At 49.0% G+C, this 19,668-nt stretch overlaps 1 protein-coding gene across 1 annotated transcript in view; it reads right to left on the bottom strand.

Moving 5' to 3' along the window:
- Positions 1-2,068: 2,068 nt before the first annotated feature.
- CD9 (CD9 molecule) overlaps positions 2,069-19,668 on the bottom strand; it is a 32,160-nt gene continuing 14,560 nt past the window's right edge. The window contains exons 2-8 of the mRNA XM_038576555.1: positions 14,342-14,444; positions 7,376-7,473; positions 6,614-6,688; positions 4,822-4,920; positions 4,578-4,667; positions 3,839-3,922; positions 2,069-2,658 (exon numbers count right to left, since the gene is read on the bottom strand). Coding sequence (XP_038432483.1) covers positions 2,593-2,658; positions 3,839-3,922; positions 4,578-4,667; positions 4,822-4,920; positions 6,614-6,688; positions 7,376-7,473; positions 14,342-14,444 — 615 coding nt within the window. The 3' untranslated portion in view covers positions 2,069-2,592. The remainder of the gene's footprint in view (positions 2,659-3,838; positions 3,923-4,577; positions 4,668-4,821; positions 4,921-6,613; positions 6,689-7,375; positions 7,474-14,341; positions 14,445-19,668) is intronic.

Below are 19,668 nucleotides of genomic sequence, written 5' to 3'. Positions count from 1 at the left end.
GAGGTGCTTTCTGGACCCGCAGCTATTATTGGTATTGGCAATCTATTACTGCCTTTTTGTGACCTAGAACTTCCTAAGGCCTTTGTTCCAAAAGCCCTTCAGGCCCTGAGAGCTGTGGCCTACTTTGGTTTTGCCTTAGATGCAGAGCTTCAACTAGACTCATCTACCATGAGTCAGGGTGAGCTCATTGGGCTAGACGGAGAACAGCATGGGCCAACTGGCTCTAGTTTTCTTTTCTTTTTTTTTGTAATTTTTATTTATTTATGATAGTCACAGAGAGAGAGAGAGAGAGAGAGGCAGAGACACAGGCAGAGGGAGAAGCAGGCTCCATGCACCGGGAGCCTGATGTGGGATTCGATCCCGGGTCTCCAGGATCGCGCCCTGGGCCAAAGGCAGGTGCCAAACCGCTGCGCCACCCAGGGATCCCTGGCTCTAGTTTTCAATGATCCCTCCTCTTCTGGTCTCAGGTAGTCCATAGGTCAGAGGGTGGCTAACTGTTTATGACAGGCACCCCTCCACTCACCTTCCCACTGAGGAGTCAGGTATAGATATTGTACTGAAAATTGGGACAGATTTCTCCTGAAAATTCAAGTGAGGCTACTGGAGGTTGTCTGTGTAAACTTGGGGGTTGAAGACCAGCCCTTTTTCCAAGCCATGTGAGTAGCAGAGATAAGTGGTCTCTTTGGAGAATAAAACACAGCACTCAGAAGTGCAGAGCTGCAGGGGTTCCTGGTCCATGGTTCTAGCAACTTCCTATGGCTCAACTGTGTTTTCACTCTTGGGTTCCAGGAGATACCACTTGTGTTCTTAAGTTGTCACTTCAGCCAGCCAATTGGCCCATTATTTATGAAAACTGTTTAGACAGGGTACAAACCCGAGGTATTCCTTGATTTAATAGTAGCAATCTGTTATACTCTGACCCCATCCACTCTTTGGCAAAGAGGCAGAGTGGAAAAGCATGTAGATGGGACCTGCTTTTCCTAGAGGGAGCTAGCAGTCATGAACAGGGCAGATATTAGAACTAATCAGGGACTGTGATGCCTGACTTAAGATAGGCTCATTCACACTTTCATAAAAAGAACAGTTGATCTGTTATTTCCATATTAAAACAGTACAATTAGCCCTTAAATGCTCAGATTAATAAGGCTCTTGGGGCCACAGAATAGCAATGTGATGCAAGCATGTTAACCTTGGTTTTCCCCCTTCCTCAGCCTGGAAAGGCAATGGAAGCAGCATTTTGCAGCTCACACAAAACTGTTGCTCTTTTGCGGGCTCATGTCAGCTTCTTCAGCTCCTGGCCAGTGTGTGTTTAACTCCACTCCATAGGGTTCTGGCTTCTGCAGGACCCACATGACCATCAGAGGAACAAGAATTGACACAGATTTGTCTGTCTTCATGGGTGCTAGTTCCGTGCTTGAGTTCTGGCCTATTGCTGTCTCAAACTATATCCTTCTGTCTTTCCCAATGTCTTTCCTGTGGGCTTCAAGTTCCATGGTCAGACGCAAAGACAATTGTCTTAAAGAGACTGCGTTACCACTCTAATGATTGTACAACGTCAAACCCCTGTAGCAAATTACACATATACACATATATAAAAAATGTAAATTATAATATATACAATATTTAACACGTAATATTCTGCTTCCCTGATCAAATGCTGATAGGTACACCGCCATTTATTCAACCAACAAATATTAATTGATGACAAATACTTATTAAGCACTTTTGATGCGCTAGACATAAGGTTCCAGGTGCTGGGGGTTCAGCAATGAATAAAACAAAGTCCCTGCCATCAGGGAGCTTGCCTTTACTATTGTCTTCCCAAGATACAACCCAATGCTACAAGAAAAAGTCAAGGGCTGGGATCTGGTGTGTATTCTCTATTAACAAATTGTGTGACCTTGGATCAAAATCCCTTCATCTCTCGCTTTCTTCATTAATCTAGTAGGGAGACCAGCTTTCCAATCTATTTCTCATATAAATGCAGTTAGAGCAAATAGCAGTTGGAAGACATCTGAAAAATAAATAGCTCTAAAAAAATAAAGGAAGCAAAAACCAAAAACCAGTCCAGGATATTGTCATCATCATTTATTATGTATCAAATTGTCTTCAACATAAGTTACAACCTGATTAAATTTGATAGACATTTTTTTTATCTATTTAAAGACAAAAAAAAATTCTCTTTATGTACAATATCTCTTGTCTAGAGTCTAGCAAATATAGTACCTTTCATTGCAGGATTTCTGCTTAACATAATCAGCAAAAACAAACAACCAAAAAAATATAAACTAAAGCCAACCAAATCCCCAAATCTCTCAACTAAAAATACCAATATTGAATAAAGCATTAAAAAGACAAACATGGAATAACCTTTTTGTTTAGAAATGCAGAATGAATACTAAGGTTAGTGGCAAAAAAAAAAAAAAAAAAAATCAACAAACAAAAACAACACACCAAAAAAACAAAACAAAACAAAAAACCCCAACCCCCCCCCCAAAAAAATATCCAAAAACACACAAAAAACCAAAACCCCAAGAAAATAACCAACAATCTTTAGGGGTGGACTTTCCTGCTCAGGGGTGCAAGCTGACTCTAGACCATCTCTCGGCTCCTGCGGATAGCACAGCACAGGATCATACTGAAGATCATGCCAAATATCTAGAAGATAGAAAGGGACATGAGGAACAGGGCAGTTTTGCTGAGGGAAGGTTGAGGGAGGAACAATGTGAGTCATTCCGGCCAAGACAAACAGAAAGAATAGTGACCATGCGGCCAGGCACGTTGAAGGGTGCCCAAGTAGGAAAGATGAAGGCTGGGTAATGGGAAGAGTCACTGACTGGTGGGATACGGTGGGTCTGTGGTCACTTGCTCATGTAAACTGCACAAGCCACCTCCCTGAAGACATATCCAGAGTGTGACAAATAAGCTCAGAGCTAATTTAATGCTCACATGCTAGATATTCCAATGATCCACACAGGCTTGTCCTTTGCATCTTTGTGTGCGTCTGTGTTTTATATTCTATTTTAAAAGGTACCGTTAGGTCTTTTACTGTAAGCGGCCTCAAGCTTTTCTTAGGTGTAAATAATCACTCAGAGAGGAAGCAATTTTCACTTTTGGGATAGTCTTACCTGGGCAGAGGGCCAAGTCCCTCACAGGGTTCTTATCACTCCCTCTTGGGGCAAGGAGGTGGGGGTGGTGACCCCAGGGAACCTTGTTTGCCCTTAATGGTTTTGAGGGGCTGATTAGCAGGACATTAAATCATCTGAAGCCTGGAATCTTCCTTCTGGCCATCTACCTTTGGATGCCTTTCAGACTATGGGTATATGTGTGTGTGTGTGTGTGTGTGTGTGTGTGTATGTGTTTATGTGTGAGAAACAACTCCCACCCATGTAACTTTTACTGAACTACTTTCTCTGGAAAAGAAAAGCAGGCACATAAGGAATACATGTCCTGAAGATTATCCCAGGATAATAACAGGTCTGGGAGATCTATACCCTCGCTACTCAAAGCATGGTCCGTGGACCAGCAGCACCAGCATCACCTGATATTTACCCCTGAACCTTAACAGTTAAGACAATGTGTTCTGGAGATGCACAGAGCTCAAATCCCAGATGCTTCACCCATGAGCTCAGAGGCCCTGATCAACTCAACCTCTCCATCTCTTGACTCCCTACCCTATAAATGAGGAATACCAATAGCTCCCACCTTATAGGTATGAGGAGGATTAAATTAGTTGATAAATGAACTGATTAATTAAAACAGTGCCTGGCCAGAGCGTGTGCTTAATAGATGTTAACTGCTAAGACAATCATTCCCTCCCAACATCCTCAATACTCACCATCACTACGGCAATCCCGATGCCCACCGCACCAATGATGTGGAATTTGTTTTGAAAGACCTCTTTTATGGCCTCAGGGCAGGGCTGAGGGGGGCAAACCAAGACTTAGGTCATATACAGTCCCTGTTCCGGCACATCTCCTCCCTCCCATAGTACCTGTTTCACATAAGGAGCACCAGGAGTCCCAGAGAAAGGGCTAGGGACAGGAGTGCCCAAGCGTGCTGGCTGGGGGATGGAAAGGAGAAGTGAGGGACACGGAAGTGGGTATCTAAAGTCTGGGTAAGAAATAAGGGAAGCAAGGAGAGTAAGCCCCTGCTTTGGGGTCTAGCTCTTATCAGGCCATTGGGTTATTTCCTATTATTCTGGAGTCTGGACATTAGCTCTAGCTTACAATCATGAGCTATTTGTACGTCTAAAAAGTGAGACTCCAGAATTCAGAGCACACCCGTCCTGATGGCTTGAGGGCTGGGGGACATGGAACAGAAGGAAGCAGTGGGCACTGAAGGCAGCCCAAGCACTTTGTTATTTCCCTGGTCTGGTCCTTGTTTTGCTGCCCTTGGGGAAACAGAGGCCTCCGGGCTGGGAAGCAAAGAGATGGCTACCGTGGGGCCTGTTCATAGGTAAGCAAAGTACTTCTGAAGCCCTCAGAAGCCTGTCGTCCCAGAACAAGAGGGTAAGATTTCACCTCAACTCTTGTGGGACTTGTCCAGAGCAAGTGGGCAGGGGCACGAGAGTTTACCTTCACTGTGATGGATGACAGCACATCCTTTTGGGGGCAGATGTCGGAGATAAACTGTTCCACTCCACCAACCAAACCACAGCAGTTCAACTGCAGAGGGAAGGGCAGGGATGGGAGGAAACAAATGAATAAAACAGATGACTGGGACAGACATGGACATGCCTGGCACACCAAGTATAACCTGTGTGCCCGCGCGTCCCAAAGGAAGGCCAGCAGGGTGGGAGTGTTTGGGAGGGTGACGTACCGCGTAGTGGATGGCCTTCAGGGTGTCCCGTTGGGGCTCGTCCTTGGACTTCAGCTTGCTGTAGGTGTCCTTGTAAAACTCCTGGACTTCCTTAATCACCTATGATGGACAGACAAGAGAGGGGCAGATGTGATTTTCTTAAACAAATAAATGTCACCTGTTCCATCTGGTGCGTACTCAGCCAACAGATTCCTGTGCTCAAAAAACATCATGGAGCAGACTGAAGCCACCAGACTGGTCAGGCCCCTCCCAGCGCCCCCGGGACTTTCTCGTCTCCACCCACATCCCTAGGAACCACTCTGACCATATTCCCTTCCTTTACACCTCTGGCTGGTCTCTTCCACCCAACATGGCTCCTTCCCATCTACTTGTGAACAAAATGGACTCTCCTCCATCTAAGCAGTAGTAACACCACCACCACCACCACCACTAAAATCCTACTTCTGACCCAGCTAGTTTCTCAGGGTTCCATCCTCTCTTCTTCACTTAGAGGCTGTGTGACTTTTGGCAAATTACCAGACCTCTCTGTACCTCTGTTTCTGCATATGTAAACTGGAAATTACAGCAGTCTGTGCCTCACAGGTGACTGTAAGGATTTACAGGAAATATTGCATGTTAAGCTCTTAGCACAGTGCCTGGTACAGAGTAAATCTGGAATAAGTATTAGCTACCAAAATATGACGGACAATTGTTCTGCATTTGGGTACCTGTGTGCAACCTGGTTTAACAAACTCCTGTCCCCTTGCCCCCAATTAACTGACCAACATCCATAATCTCTCTTTCAGCAGGCTTCCACTAGCATCTATTCCTATGTCTACAGCTCCAGCATTTATATCTGAATAGTTAAAAATCTCTTTCTTTCTCAACAGGGTTCCTGAATCTAGACTCCCTGCACTCCCTACTGCCGAACATGCCAAGATAGCCCTTCCTAAAACACTCTTCTGACATGGCCCATCCTGGCCCACAACTCTTCAGTGGCTCCCTGTGGCAGCCCACATTCAGCTGTCTTTAAAGTACGCACTCCCTGCTCAGTGGGGAAACTACTTCTCCTTTTCCCTTTGCCACCTGCCCCCTGCTCATGCTCACATGCTCTCTCAAATAAGTAAAATCTTAAAAATAAATAAATAAATAAATAAATAAAGTATTCAGTCTCCCACCAACTTTCCTCCTGAAATCCTATCTGCTATCCATGGTGTAGGTCAATGCCTGCTTCTCTAGGAGGCCAGAAGAGATTTCCCTTTAGCATGCCACCTTCTTAGACCTCATGGAATTTCTGGATATAAAGGACTTTTTTTTTTTTAATAAAGGACTTTTATGACACTCATCAAAAGCATAGCTTTCTCCCACAGGTAGGTGGCAGTTTTTAAAGCAGGGATCACAGCTTGCCCATCTGTGGACCTACATGGGGGTCTGGCCAGCACTCAGCTTGCGGTGGCTTATACTCATAGACGAGGTGAAGCAACAGGGGTCCAGCCCACACTAAGCCATCCTTCCAGAGGAGATGGGGGCAGAGCTGCTGAGGTGTGAGACAGGCCCAGTGAATGTTTCCTGAACACCTACTATGCACCAGCACCACTCAGGAAACCGGAAGCAGTGCTCGGCACAACACCCACCTCCCCTGTCCCTGGGGGAGCTCATGTGGGAATGTGGTGAAGTAAGAGGAACGTTTGATGGATGCAAGCTGAGTGGCCCAGAGTGGCCAGCTGGGACACCCTACCACCCTCATCACTCCCACCTCCCCAATTCCCAAAACTGTTGATCACTCCCAAGAGATCTCATGGGAGAAACCTACCTCATCTTTGTGGGAATATCCCCAGATGGCTGCAGCTATCTCGATCGCAAATATCACCAAGAGGAAGCCAAAGAACTAGAAGGCAAAGAAGGGGTGGGATGAAGAGAAATCCCAGTCAGCCAATGAGAGCAACCACATGGTATTCTGGAGAGCAAAGAACAAGTCTCGGGGCGGGGCGGGGGGGGGGGGGGTATGGCATCTGGTGACACAAATGAGCAGCCTGGCAGGGACGAGGAAGATGTTCACAGGACTGTGAGCATTACGCCAAGGTGAGGAGTGATAGCGGTAATAGGAAGAGATTCCTCAGGAGGAAAGAAAAGGGCATGGCCGACCCCAAAATTGCTATATCTTGGGTGTTAATTACGAGTCAGTGACAAAATGCCATTGCTCACTCACAAAAGCCATAGGGAGCTGAGGAAACAAAGGGAATACACTTTGGAATTCAAAGAAAATCACAGCAAATTTTAAAATAAGAGAAGGCAAAGGTACCTGTGGATTCAGGGAAATAAAGCAAATGTGGTCCTCGAAAGAGGGGAAAATAAAGTCCTGGCATTTAGTCGCCTACGGAAGGGATAAGACAGAGGCAGCTCCAGAAAGGAAGAGGAGCAAGGCCTCACTGCAGGGGAGAAGCTGAGGAGAGCTCAAGCCCTCAGGGTACCCTCCTTCACCCCACCCCACCCCACCCCACCCCTCCTGTTCTGTGAGATCTCAGGCCTGAGGCCTGGGGTCAGAGTGGCTGAGGGGGGTGGAAGGGGTACTCACCAACCCCAGCATGCACTGGGACTCTTGCACGGCCCCACAGCAGCCCAGGAAACCCACCAGCATCATGAGGGCACCGGCTCCAATCAGAATATAAACTCCTGAGGGGAGAGGACAGAGGGCAAGGCATGGAGTCATTGTGTGGAAGCCCGGATAGGACCTGGAATTCCTTTTCCCCTTCTGTGAGAACCTGTGTCGCACCCCCATCCTTATTGCCCCTCTCTCAGGGAAAAAGTGTCTTATCCCGACAAACAGCCTCCTCCACATCTGCTCTTAGGTCTCCTTCCCAACGATCTCTCTTCTAGGACCCCACCGCATCAAGCCCTCATTCCTATTTTACCCACGCCTTCCTAGAAGGTGCTCATGACCCCCTATCCAGGAAAAAGAGATCCACGCAAATCCCCAGATCTCATGCAGGACACAAACTGATCCAGTCTGTCAGATGTTTCCAGCAACACGAATCCACTGACACTAATTAAAATAGACCCTCCAAACTGGGGCTAACTTCCTGGGACACTGATGAGCCTCCTGCTGGCCTCTACTCAACAGAAGACTCTGTCAGGGGCACCTGGGTGGCTCTGTGGTTGAACAGTCTTGCCTTTGGCTCAGGGCTTCTGGGATTGAGTCCCACATCGGGCTCCCTGAGGGGGGCCTACTTCTCCCTCTGCCTGTGTCTCTGCCTCTCTCTCTGTGTCTCTCATGAATAAGTAAATAAATAAAACTTAAAAAAAAAAAAAAAGAAGAAGAAGATGACTCTGTCAGAGCAAGTTTTCAGTAGGAAGGGGTAGTACACCATGCTCAGGATGGGCCAGCTCTGTCTCACTCCCGGGAGGGATGCTTCCCTGCCCCGCTTGCAGTGAGTGAGTAGGTGAGTGAGTACTTGCTCCAGTGCAGAGAACTCAAGCCTGGTGTCAGAAGACCATTGCTTTGATCTCAACTCTGTGACTAAGAGCTGTGTGATCCTGGTAAGATGGCTTTCCCCCTCTGGGCCTTGGTGGTCTCTTTATCAGTAAAATGGGAGCTTGGTGGCTAGAAATTTTAAAGTATCCCATAAAGGGCACTGAAGGGATCTTAAAGTTGCGATTCATTTTGATTAGTTTCCTCCAGGAGGGAGGGTGAAAAGGCTCTGCCTTTAAAGGGAGGGTGAGTACACTGTTCCGAAATCCTCAATCTGAGTGACTGAGGGGGAGGTGGTGGTGAGAAGGGCAGTGACTGCTGCCTAGGCCCCACTCGATGTCAAACCCTGGAGGGGAACGCGTAGAGCCTGGCCCTCGTCATTCCATCATCACCCCCCAGGGAATACCCAGAGGGGCCCGCCTTGTGGTTGTATTCTTGAGAAGCCACAGCTGTCCTGCTCCCCAGCACTCAAGCCCCGTGGGGAACCTGGCAGAGAAGCCCTGAGCCTCCCTATGTTGCAGGCGTGTTCTGTTCAACCCTGGGAAGGGGGGCTCCTGTCATTTGTCGGAGAGCATGTCCCTGTCACATGGCTGAGAGCATGTCCTGGTCTGAGAGCAGCTCTGTGACCCTGGGAAAGACACTTCATCTCTCTGTGTGATAATTTTCTATCTGCATAATGGGGATGGTGACGATGCCTGCCTTAGGCGTCTGCCTTAGGCATCGTCGTGAAGACTAAGGGATAGGACCCAAACGTGCACAACAAATGCTAGCTGCTGTTAATCTGAATAATACGGAGGATGGATGACAAGCATTCAGAGCCACAGTGATGCATTTTTATATACTTGCTGATCCCTTCCCCCTATCAACTGGGCCTGGGGAGACTTCCCTGAAGTGCAAGCTGAAATGGGGAGTGTCTGTGATGTTTCCACACAATGCACAACAGGATAGTGTGCAGTGAGAACCTTGGCAGGTGCTACAGTGACTTCACTGTGCCACATCTGCACCCCCAGTCCAGAGCCGGGGCTTTGCAGGCAACAAACTCTGTGGCCCGCCTGCAGCTGAGGCTCACGGGCAGCCCGAGCAGAGCGCACACAAGGGAGCATTTGTGTCTCTCTCCTTTCCCCCCACATCTGTCGTGATGTCAAGTCACGTGGGCTTTCTGGCAAACCCCTATGCTGTATGAATATGGGTATTGTTCTCGTGCATGCCTGGCCCAGATTGGGCAAGGGGACAAATGGAGGTTGTCCCCAAGTCAAGTCCTATCCTCCGGGGCCGTCCAATACTGCAGGGCCTCAGGTGGGACTCGGGTGGGCAGTGCAGCCCTATGCACTGCACAGGTGCTGGAGGGGCAGCCCCACTTGGCTCCAGGCTCTGCCACAGGGACGCTGGCCAGCCGCGGCAGTCAGGTGGCCCCGGTTTCTCCCCATCTCATCGGGGCAAGACAACGAAGGATGAGGTCACTCCTTTGAGCTCCATAGCAGGCGCTAAATAAATAGGAGGTATTAAGAGATCAAAAGGATTTACAAACACATGGAATTGAGTCGAGTAGGAATGAACAGACAGACATGTTTTCTGTAAGTCCAGACCTCGGCTCATAAGCCAGGACAGCCCTAGCAGAAGGCAGGGGAGCTAGGTCAGCAGCAGTAGTAAGCTACTAAAGGAAAAAACATTTCCCATGCAGAGAGAGAGAGAGAGAGAGATTCTCCTCCTTATGGACATCTTGATTAATGGTAATTATTCATTCTTGGGCTCAGCAGATGAAGATTGTAGGACAATGGTTGTTGGTTTTAAATCTTGCTTCATGGGATCCCTGGGTGGCGCAGCGGTTTGGCGCCTGCCTTTGGCCCAGGGCACGATCCTGGAGACCCGGGATCGAATCCCACGTCGGGCTCCCGGTGCATGGAGCCTGCTTCTCCCTCTGCCTGTGTCTCTGCCTCTCTGTCTCTCTCTGTGTGACTATCATGAATAAATAAATAAAATCTTTAAAAAAAAAAAAAATCTTGCTTCAGTAGGGCGCCTGGGTGGCTCAGTCGGTTAAGCAAAGCATGACCCCCTTTGGCTCAGGTCATGATCCTGAGGGCCTGGGAACGAGCCCCACATGGAGCTCCTTGCTCAGTGGGGAGTCTGTTTCTCCTTCTCCCTCTGCTGCTCCCCCTGCTTGTTTTCTCTTGCTCTGTCAAATAAATGAATACAATCTTAAAAAAAAAAAAATAAAATAAATCTTGCTCAGGTAGCTGCAGATCTGGGGTGTCTTGGCTTCACTCTTTCCAGTTGGAGATGAAGGTAAGCTATTCCCTGGCAGCTGTTTACAGGGATCTGAGCAGTGGCCATCAAGCCAGAGGGCAGCTCATCTGCAAGCAGCCCCTCTGGAAGCCATGGAAGCACTGGCGGGCCTGACTGCATCTTAGCAGGGTCATGCAGGCCTTCCCTCTGGAAAGGCTCCTCCAGCCTACATCCTGAGCTTGTTAGCAAAGGCTGGCAATGATAAATGACAAAGCGTTCCCCTTTATAAAACAAGTGAATGTTAGCTTTCTGTCTGACTCATGGAAAAAGTTATTCGTCACGGAGCCTTCTCTGGGATTACTGTATTAATTTGCTTAAGGGCCTGTTTATTCTTTTTTCAGGCTGACATTATAGGCCTAGGCAGAGAAGAAAAGCCTTTGGTGGAGCAGAAGCATATGCCAGGGTGTCCTTTATACACAAAACTGAGCATTCTTTTCACTGGTGCATCAGGCAGGGCTTTGGGCTTCAGCTCCAGAGTGATACATCCGCCTCGTGTCACCATCTCAGCCCCATCTTGCAACTTACAAGAATTTATTGTCTCCAAATACTCAATCAAGGGCTCAGAGGAACCCTGCGCCGTTCTCCTGTGGCTCTCTCTTGGTCCGGCTCCCTCCCATCGATGGCTGTTCCCACTAACAAGCACCATGGGTGGACTCGAGTTTGCCTAGCATGGTACTCTTCTGTCTCAGAGAGGTGTAAGTGTGTAAGCTCTGTCAGTGTCAGGATGGGGAGAACCGGGCACTGAGCAAATAAACAGGCTGCCCTAGGCCACAAGCTCGCTGAGGGCAAAAGCCATGTATCCTAGAAATTACCAGGCACCTTGTCATAAAAAGAGGGATAGTCCTAGGGAGGGGTGGACATGCCTGACTTCTGGCTGGAGCCCCCAGATGCCCTCACTCGGTGGCTATGGTTCTGGAAGGACACCAAGGAGTTAAGAAGGGCTGCTGGCCTGGGACCAAGAAAATGAAGTTCCCCAACATGTTTGTGGCCTGGGATTATGGATACTGCTGATGGGCTGAATCTCCCAGGGCCTGAATTGGAGAAGGCCCATATAAGGCTGTCAGCTGTTCTGGATTCACTAGCGACTGTTCTGAATGTTGGAAAAGTTTCTTTTTTTTCACTTGCTTCTTCTGCCTGGTTATGCGTTCTTTCTCTATTTTAAAAGCCATCACCCCCTCTGGAGAAAAGACACCCCTGGGTCTTTCAAGTTTTCTGAAGGGTCAGTTGTGTGGTCAGGCTGGCCTGTGGGCTGCCCTGCAGGTGGTTAAGGGCCCCAGTGCAAGGTACGGTCACCCCATGATACCCAGAGTATCAGCAGGGGCGGGGCTGGAACCCTGCCAGAGGAGGGGCCACAGGCCAGTACAAAGGCTGGTGTCACAGCTCAAGGGGGAAGGGGATACAGAGAATGAAGCCTCCTTGGCCCTTTGCCCATGAATGACGATGATTCACTTTCCCAGTGCACTCAGTGAAGTGCATGGCCCAGCCACACCCAAGTGGTCACTTGTTGAGTGATGCTCTAGTGTCACTTGCATTGCCCTACTTTGCTGGGGCTTCTGCAAGCAGAACAGTCTCCAAAGCTAAGCCCTTTCCTAGGGAAGTGGAGTGTCAATGTTCCTCTGTTAGAGCTAAGGGGACAGTGGCCACTGGTCACTTTGGGTGGGACCACTGGCCATTGTGCATCCTGTGATTCCCAGAGGCAGGCTGTGGCTCTTTAACCACCGTGCTCATCACTTTCCTGCCACCTTGCAGGACTTCCCCACCTGTCATCGGCCAGCTAGGGCCACCAGTGCTGGGGGCTCCTTCCCCTAACTACAATTTGGGTGAGGTCAAAGGCCAAAGGAGCCTCCTCCCTGACCCTGCCCACCCCCAACCCCCAATGGGGAACATCCAGTCAGCGGAGATACTTTCTCTTCCTACGTGGGGAGTGGAGTCCTCCCCACAATCTAGCATGGATAATCCGAGAAGCAGCTTTCATAGGCCTGGGTTCAAATCCCAGCCCTGTCTCTTGCCAGGTATGAAATCGGGCAAGTTCTTTAACTTTTAAGCCTTCATTTCTTCGAATATAAGATGGGAATCATTCCATGTACCCTAAAGAATTATGAGGATTATATCACATAACAATATGTGTGAGACAGTGAGTTACACACAAAGAAGACCCTTCCTCATGATTCCTCCACTCGCCAATGAGGTTCTTGCCTCCTACATCTAAAAACATGGGGAATTGGCCAGGGTCCTAGAAAACAAAAGATAGAAGCTGGTGGTCTGTTGGCATGGGTGCAGCCAGGCACCTTGTGGAGAACTATGGCAGGTGGAGCAGGAGGCCTGGCTCTTCCCAGGGCACCCGGCCCTGACCACTGCCACTCGAGTCCACACTCCTGCACAGATCTACTCTCCTCTCTCCTCCAGATGGTTCACAGCTCCCCCTCAGCACAGCACCCTTATGCTGCTCCCTGTGCATAGGGCAGCATTCCAGGCCCTCGTTGCTACAGCCCTGCAAAAATGCTATTGCTAAAACAAGTCAGGGCACGCTGGAAACCTGCTCTCTAAAAACTTCATGCGTGCATGCTTGTGTGTGTGTGTGTGCGCGCGCGTGTGTGTGTGTGTGTCTGTTTTTTTCAAAAAACATGCTTGTGTTTTTTTCCCCTCACTTTCTTTCTGGAAATAGAGGGACACACCCTAAAAAAACACCCCAAAACAATAGCAACAGGCAGCACAAGCAGGGAAACTTCCACAGGGCCTAGGCGCATGCAGCCAAGGCAGCCAAGAGGGCTAACGCAGGCCCGCAGGCCTGGCTTAAGTGGCCTCTGGGAGGCGGGTAGGGGGTCTGTGCGCCTGCCAGCCGCTGTGTCCTTCCAGAAGGCCTGGGGGAGGACTCTCTCTAGACTGTACTCTCCAACTTTTCCTTTTCTTTTCTTTTTTTTTTTTTAAATAACTTCTTTGGTGCGTAGGAAGGAAGTAACCAAACTTACACTTTGAGCTGATGACAAGGCAACATCATCCTAAAAATAGGGGTCTGCTCGTTTCTCGTAAATGAAATGTTTCCTGTCCCCAAAACAGAAAAGACAGCTACGGATTTTGTGAGTTGACTAGAAACTGAGGAATTGCATTTGGTGAGCCTTGGAGGAGAGTGGAAAGGACAGAATAATTCTAGAAAAGATAAAAAGATGCCTAGGAGCCACTTGTAAGCTGCTAAATCTATTTGTATTTAAGTTGGAAACATTTGCCCTAAAGCAAAAGCACCCTGGAAAACAAACAAATAAGACCAAATACCCAAGGCAGTTACCAGCCCAGGGGTCTGCTGGGCTGGCATCTCTGCCAGTCTCTTCTTCCTTTTGACGGTTTTATCCAGGAGGCAGGTGTTTTGGGTCTCAGCACCCCTATCTGCACAGTGGGGAGGATTTGCCTCTCCTAGTCCTGGCACTCTGGATCCCCAGGACAAACTTTTTTGAATTAAGGAAAACGAGCAAGTTTAAGAAGACTATATACATTAAGACAGAGTCAGGGACAAGCACAGAGGTTCTTAAACCCTCAAGAGTGGCAGCAACTTTGGCAGAGCCAACTTCCTATTGGGGGGACGGTCAGAATGCCAGACTTAGTCAGCATGATAAAAGAAACCACATCAGTCAAATGCAAATTCCTGGGCGCGACTACACAAAGCAAAGCTTGAAAGGGACATGACAGGCCAATGTGGCCTGAGCAAAAGTCTTTCCCAAGGCCAATCCCTGGATCAATACAGAATGTCTACAGTTAGAGGAAGTACCAAGTACCCCCACCCCCCAACCACCTCACCTGTGTAGAAGCTAGAAGGCTGGGTGTCTTGCTCAAAGATGCTCTTGGTCTGAGAGTCGAACCGGAGCCATAGTCCAACGGCAAGGACTGCAATCCCAGCAAGCTGTAAGACAGACCAGACATGGGCATTAGTCCTGGCTGCCAGGGGGAGCACAGTGCCACAGCACGGGAGGGGAGACTTGCAAAGGGCTCTGGGACCACCCTTGGCCTCTGCCTCTGTCTCTCGCTGTCCACCTGGTAGTGGCAGTAGCCAGGGGATTGAGATCCATTTGTTAAAAATATCAGCAGGCTGGGAACAATTCACTACTAGCAGTCCAGCGGTAGAGTGGATACTTCATGGATGCTAGAATACTATACAGCAGTGGAAACGATCACAGTAGCCATGCGCACTATGCGTGCACCTCACGATGCCAAACTAAAGCAAGAGACACAAAAACATGTACAACGTGTTTTCTTATAGTTAAAAACTGCCCTACTGTTTAGGGGTATATGTAAATGACAAAGGAAAAGAAAAGAAAAAGAAAGCAATTGTCATAAAGCCAAGTGTGGGGTGCCCTGTAGGGGAGGGAGGGAGGGAGGGAGGGATTTCTGGTAAGGGAATATAGCACTTGCAAGGGGGGTGTCTAGGGCACTGGCGATGGTCTAGCTTTGGACTTGGGTGCTGAGCTGTGGATATTTATTTCCTAATTATTCGTTAAACTGTTTGGGTTTCATGCACTACTCTGTGTATGTGCCCTATGATGACAAAGGAGACAAGTTGTTTGTTCAGTGGGCAGTTAAGCACCAATGAGGGCAGCTGTGAATCCTCACGAAATCACCAGGCTCAGCAAGTGAGACAGCAGGGTCCCCCCTGAGTGGCTCCCACCTGTCCTTTCCCTTTCACAAAAGCAAACCTCACAGGCTGAGCTGCCCTGGTCCAGGTTTGAGGCACGCGCTTCTGTACAAGCGATCCCTGTACACATCCAGACACCACACGTCTGAGTGATCCCCCAATCTTCCAAAAATTCCATTTCGTAGGTGGGCAAGTTGATACTAGACCCTAGGGCAGACTTGGCCGCTAAGGAACAGAACCAATGGGACAAATCCTGGCCCGGCATTGTTGATCTAGGAGCCTGTGCAGGCAGACCCCTACCGAGTTGTCCTCCACCCCTACTGCCTCTCACTGGGACCAGGACTTGTTGAGGTGGACTCAGGCTGCAGTGCACGTGTGACTCACACGTGGGACAAGTGAGTGAGTGAGTGGCTCTGGGACCCCCCTTCTTGCCAGAGGCACCATATGTCAGAGCACTGCTCCTCAGGGGGCCTGGTCCTCTGCCCTGGGAGCTGGGACAGCCCATGGGGTGGCTAGGTCTCTCTCTAATTGTTTGCTCCTTTCGTTTTGCTGGGGGCTTGGCGGTGGGTGTAGTGTGTCAGGTGGAGGTAGCGACTGTGGCGACAGGGCCTCTGTTTATAGTAGGGTCAAATCCTTGCTCACACCTCCAGCGATGCGATTCCACAGCCAGGCTCTGGAATTCCTGGCTCAGAGTTCCACTGCCTCAGTTTTCCAATCTGTACAACAGGAATGGTGAGATGCGGCCTTCCTTGCTTTTTAAGTATGGCTCAAAATAAAGGAGGTGATGTGAGAAGTATTTCTGAAGGAGGTACCAAGTGGGCATTGTGAGAATAACTTGATCAGCCCTCAGGTCACCAGTGTCACTCTCCTCCCCACGGAGGACAGTCATTCACTATCTCCCGAGACCTCTTAGCTCCCATCTGGTGGAAGGCAACACCAAACGTCCGGTAAGAAGTATGTGACACCAGATGCCTCGTTTCTACACAGTGAGGAAAGGAAAAACTCCTAGATGCCAGGCTTTTCTTCTGATTCACACAAGACTTGCTGGTGAATGAGGGTCTCCTGGCCTCATCAAAGACAGCAGACATGGCCCTTTAGGGGAGAAGTAGGGTCTCTCTCTCATTTCTAGCCTGGGTACCCAGTTCGGACTGTGTGTTTGAGACTTGGGAGTGCCACCGTTGGGCCCAGTTGGGCCCATATGTGGGACATCCCCGTATGCTGAGTTCAGGACAAGCCCGCATTAAGTGAGACTTGACAGTGGTAGGCAGGCCCTGCCTAGCTCCCCTGGGGTCCTGGAGAGTTAACAGAAAAAGGCAATACTTTCTCCTCTCCCTACACCATATGGAAGCCCAGTGAGACCCCTGGGCAAGGAGACTGTGGCCACTGGCCTCATTGTGGATGTGATGGTGTTAACCTGAGAATACCGTAGGCAGGGGCTTCACGTGCACTGGAGGGAGGTCTCAGTTTCAGTCAGCACTTGGCCACAAACCTTGTCCTTGGTCCTCCCTCCTGCCCTCATCTTGCTGAGAATACCTGGGGCCTAAGAGAGGCCTCTAGCTCTATGCTTTCTTAGTTAGACTCAATCATTTCTCTCTGGGAATGATTCCATGGATAACAATGGGGTACCCAAATAAAACCCACCATGGTTTGGCCTCTTCCATTTTATAATTTTAAGGAGCCTAGGCCAATGTGTAGAAGTCCAGCCAATTATCTGGTCTAGGCAAGGTGGTGGCAAGCAGAACATTGTGCTGGAGAACTGGAATCAGAAGAAAGACTTCAGGTCTCCCTTGGGGTGGGGAGGTCCCACACGTTTGGATCCCACCCAAAACCTAGCATCATCTTAGCATCAAAGCCACAGAACTTCACTAAAATGAAGAAGCAGCAGCTGGCTCTGGAGAAATGGAAAAAGCAGTCATTGACCTCAGTTTCTTATGCCTATAAACTCACCAAAGGGAGGTGGGGGAGGAAGGATCAAGACACCAAAGTAGAAGGCTCGGGCAGGCCGGGGAGCACATGGCTTACAAAAATCAGAGCGAGCCCTGCTGCCTTTCTGGATTGAATTACTGAGTTAATTGGCCTGAGAGGAAGATACGTAAGTCATGAGCTGCCCTATTTTTTTTCTAACACTATTGGAGAAATTGCATCGGTTGGCTGGGTCTCCATGGATGGCCCGGGGTCACAGGGCCACACAGAACTGGCACCACCTAATAATGGCTCATGGTTGTACAGGGGGCACTATCTATCCTCCAAGAATTCGCTTTTTGGTGTGGCATGGAGGGGTGCCCAGCCCACCCCCACCTGGCTCTCACCCCTAGGAACTTGGAATACCGGGAGAAAATAAATGACAAGAACCAGAGAGAGCCATAACTCTGGAAAAAAGGGGCACTGAGTCCATTACGAAGGGACTCCATAAAACAAGAAAACAGGGGTCTGGAAGGCCAAGAGGGTACCGGTTTCCTCCCAGGTTAATGAGCTGACATGTGGCCAGAACACTGGCCTGTACAGTTACCACAGCTGCCATCTTGCTCGTGCAACAATGCAGGGATCTGAGCAGGTCTGATGGAGCAGGTCTGTTGGCCAACTCTAGCTCACTCCTCCCCCACCCCTGAAAAAGAGTGATCTGCTCAAGACCACAACCTGTGTGGTGGGGATGGAAGTGCAAAGTCCAGAGCCTCTATTCCCCGCCTGAGGCACGATGGAGTCTATCTGGTGACCTCCTTTCCCAAAGGAAGCCAAAGAGAAAATCTTGGTTTTGCTGAGAAAAGCTCCTTTGCCTTCAGGCCAAAAATGGTGTCCTATCCATCCGACAGAGTGCAGAGAAAAAGGATAGCTACCCCTCATTGTTCTATTGGGAATTCTTAAATTCTTCACATGTGTTGGTTTTTTTCTTAGAAGATAACCATGAGAAAAACCTAAATTGAGCACATTCTACAAAATACTTGGCCAGCACTTCTCAGAACTGCTAAGGTCATCTCTGAGACACCAGGAAAGACAAGTGTCCCAGATCAGCAATGAAGACATAGTAATTGTCACATGGGTCTCGTGGATGGGACCCTGGCACAGAAAGAGGACCTGACTGATAAACAAGTGAGAGCCGAATGAGCCTAGTTAACAGTAATGTACCACGTTGGTTTCTTAGTCATGACACATGGAGTGCGGTAGTAGAGGTATTAACCATAGGGGGAATGGTGGGGGATAAAGAGGCTCTCTATACTCTCTTTGCAACTTTTCTGTAGATCTGAAACTGTTCTAAAACTAAGAATATTTACATATACATACGTGTATGTGTGTGTGTGTGTGTGTGTGTGTGTATTTGGGACTTCTCCGAAGCTTCCAGGTCTTTCTATCCAAAATTCCAAACAGAAACTTTCTCTTCCTCTAGGCTTACTGCTCCTGGTTGCTGAATGTTCTGATACCTGCACCTTAGCTGGTGGCTTACAGCCTCCAGGTCCCCAGAAAGTAGTCACCGTATGACACACCAAGCCTGCCTCCCGCCCTCCATGTGGGAGCGCAGCCATTGCCCAAGAGTCTTACGTGGCTTAGGTCAGTCACTCAGTTTTAAGTTTTAAGGCATTAACTGTGTCTTCAGGTTTCCTGAGGTCTCAGCAGCATGACTCTGCTGAACCCTGGCCCCACATCTTCCTCAGCTGCCCCTTAGATGGTATCACTCAGGTTCCCAAATAAGTCTCATGTGTTCTCACCTCTGCTCATGCCAGCCCTCCCTCCTGGAAGACAGTCTTGGCCACCTAGGCCTGCTGCTTCCCCATCAAGATGTCCTCAGTCTCCCCCTAAGGGAACACAATCCCATGAGCTTTGAAGGTGTTCTCTCCAGTGCCCTTCCCTCTCATAGGTGTGCTGGGGTCAGGTCTCACTAGAGCACAAGCTCCTTCAGTGCCTGGCTGCTTCTCAGTCCTTCTAGTCCCCTGCTCTATCCACATCTCGGTCACGATAGTGAGTAATGATAAATCGGTGAACAAAGCATCAATCAATCAATCAACAAATATTTATCCAATAAATGAGAGGATTACTTCAATGGGACAGAATCTCAAACTCCCACGAAAATCCTCTCTCTCTCTCTCTCCGGTCCTCTTTACTTCAACAAGCCTCCTCTCCCATCTGGCTTTTCATTCAGATCCAACTTCTACTGTCTCACCACCATAGGCAGAAACTGCCAAGAACAGTAACTTGTCCACAGAAAATGCTGAGAAAGACCCATGAGGGCATGTGATGAATACTGCAGTGAGACTGAGGACAAATCCATGTGAAGTCTTTTGAAAATGAGAGTTTATGAAAAAGCCATGAGTCACTGTCCTTGCGCCACAAAAAAAATCCAGTTTGACACTCCCATCTTTGCTGAGCGCACAGGTAACCCAGTCCCCCACGGCTTATGCCAGTTTCAGGGAACATGAACACCTGGCAGGGCCCCCACTTGGGCCCTGGTCATCTCCTCGACCACCACCGAAAGCATGACTTGCTAAGGGCACCCACGCCAAGA

The sequence above is a fragment of the Canis lupus genome, chromosome 27 (assembly GCF_011100685.1).
Source record: "Canis lupus familiaris isolate Mischka breed German Shepherd chromosome 27, alternate assembly UU_Cfam_GSD_1.0, whole genome shotgun sequence".
Lineage (NCBI taxonomy): Eukaryota > Metazoa > Chordata > Mammalia > Carnivora > Canidae > Canis > Canis lupus.
Note: the sequence above shows the minus strand (reverse complement) of the source record. Positions and strands in the feature narration are given on the sequence as shown.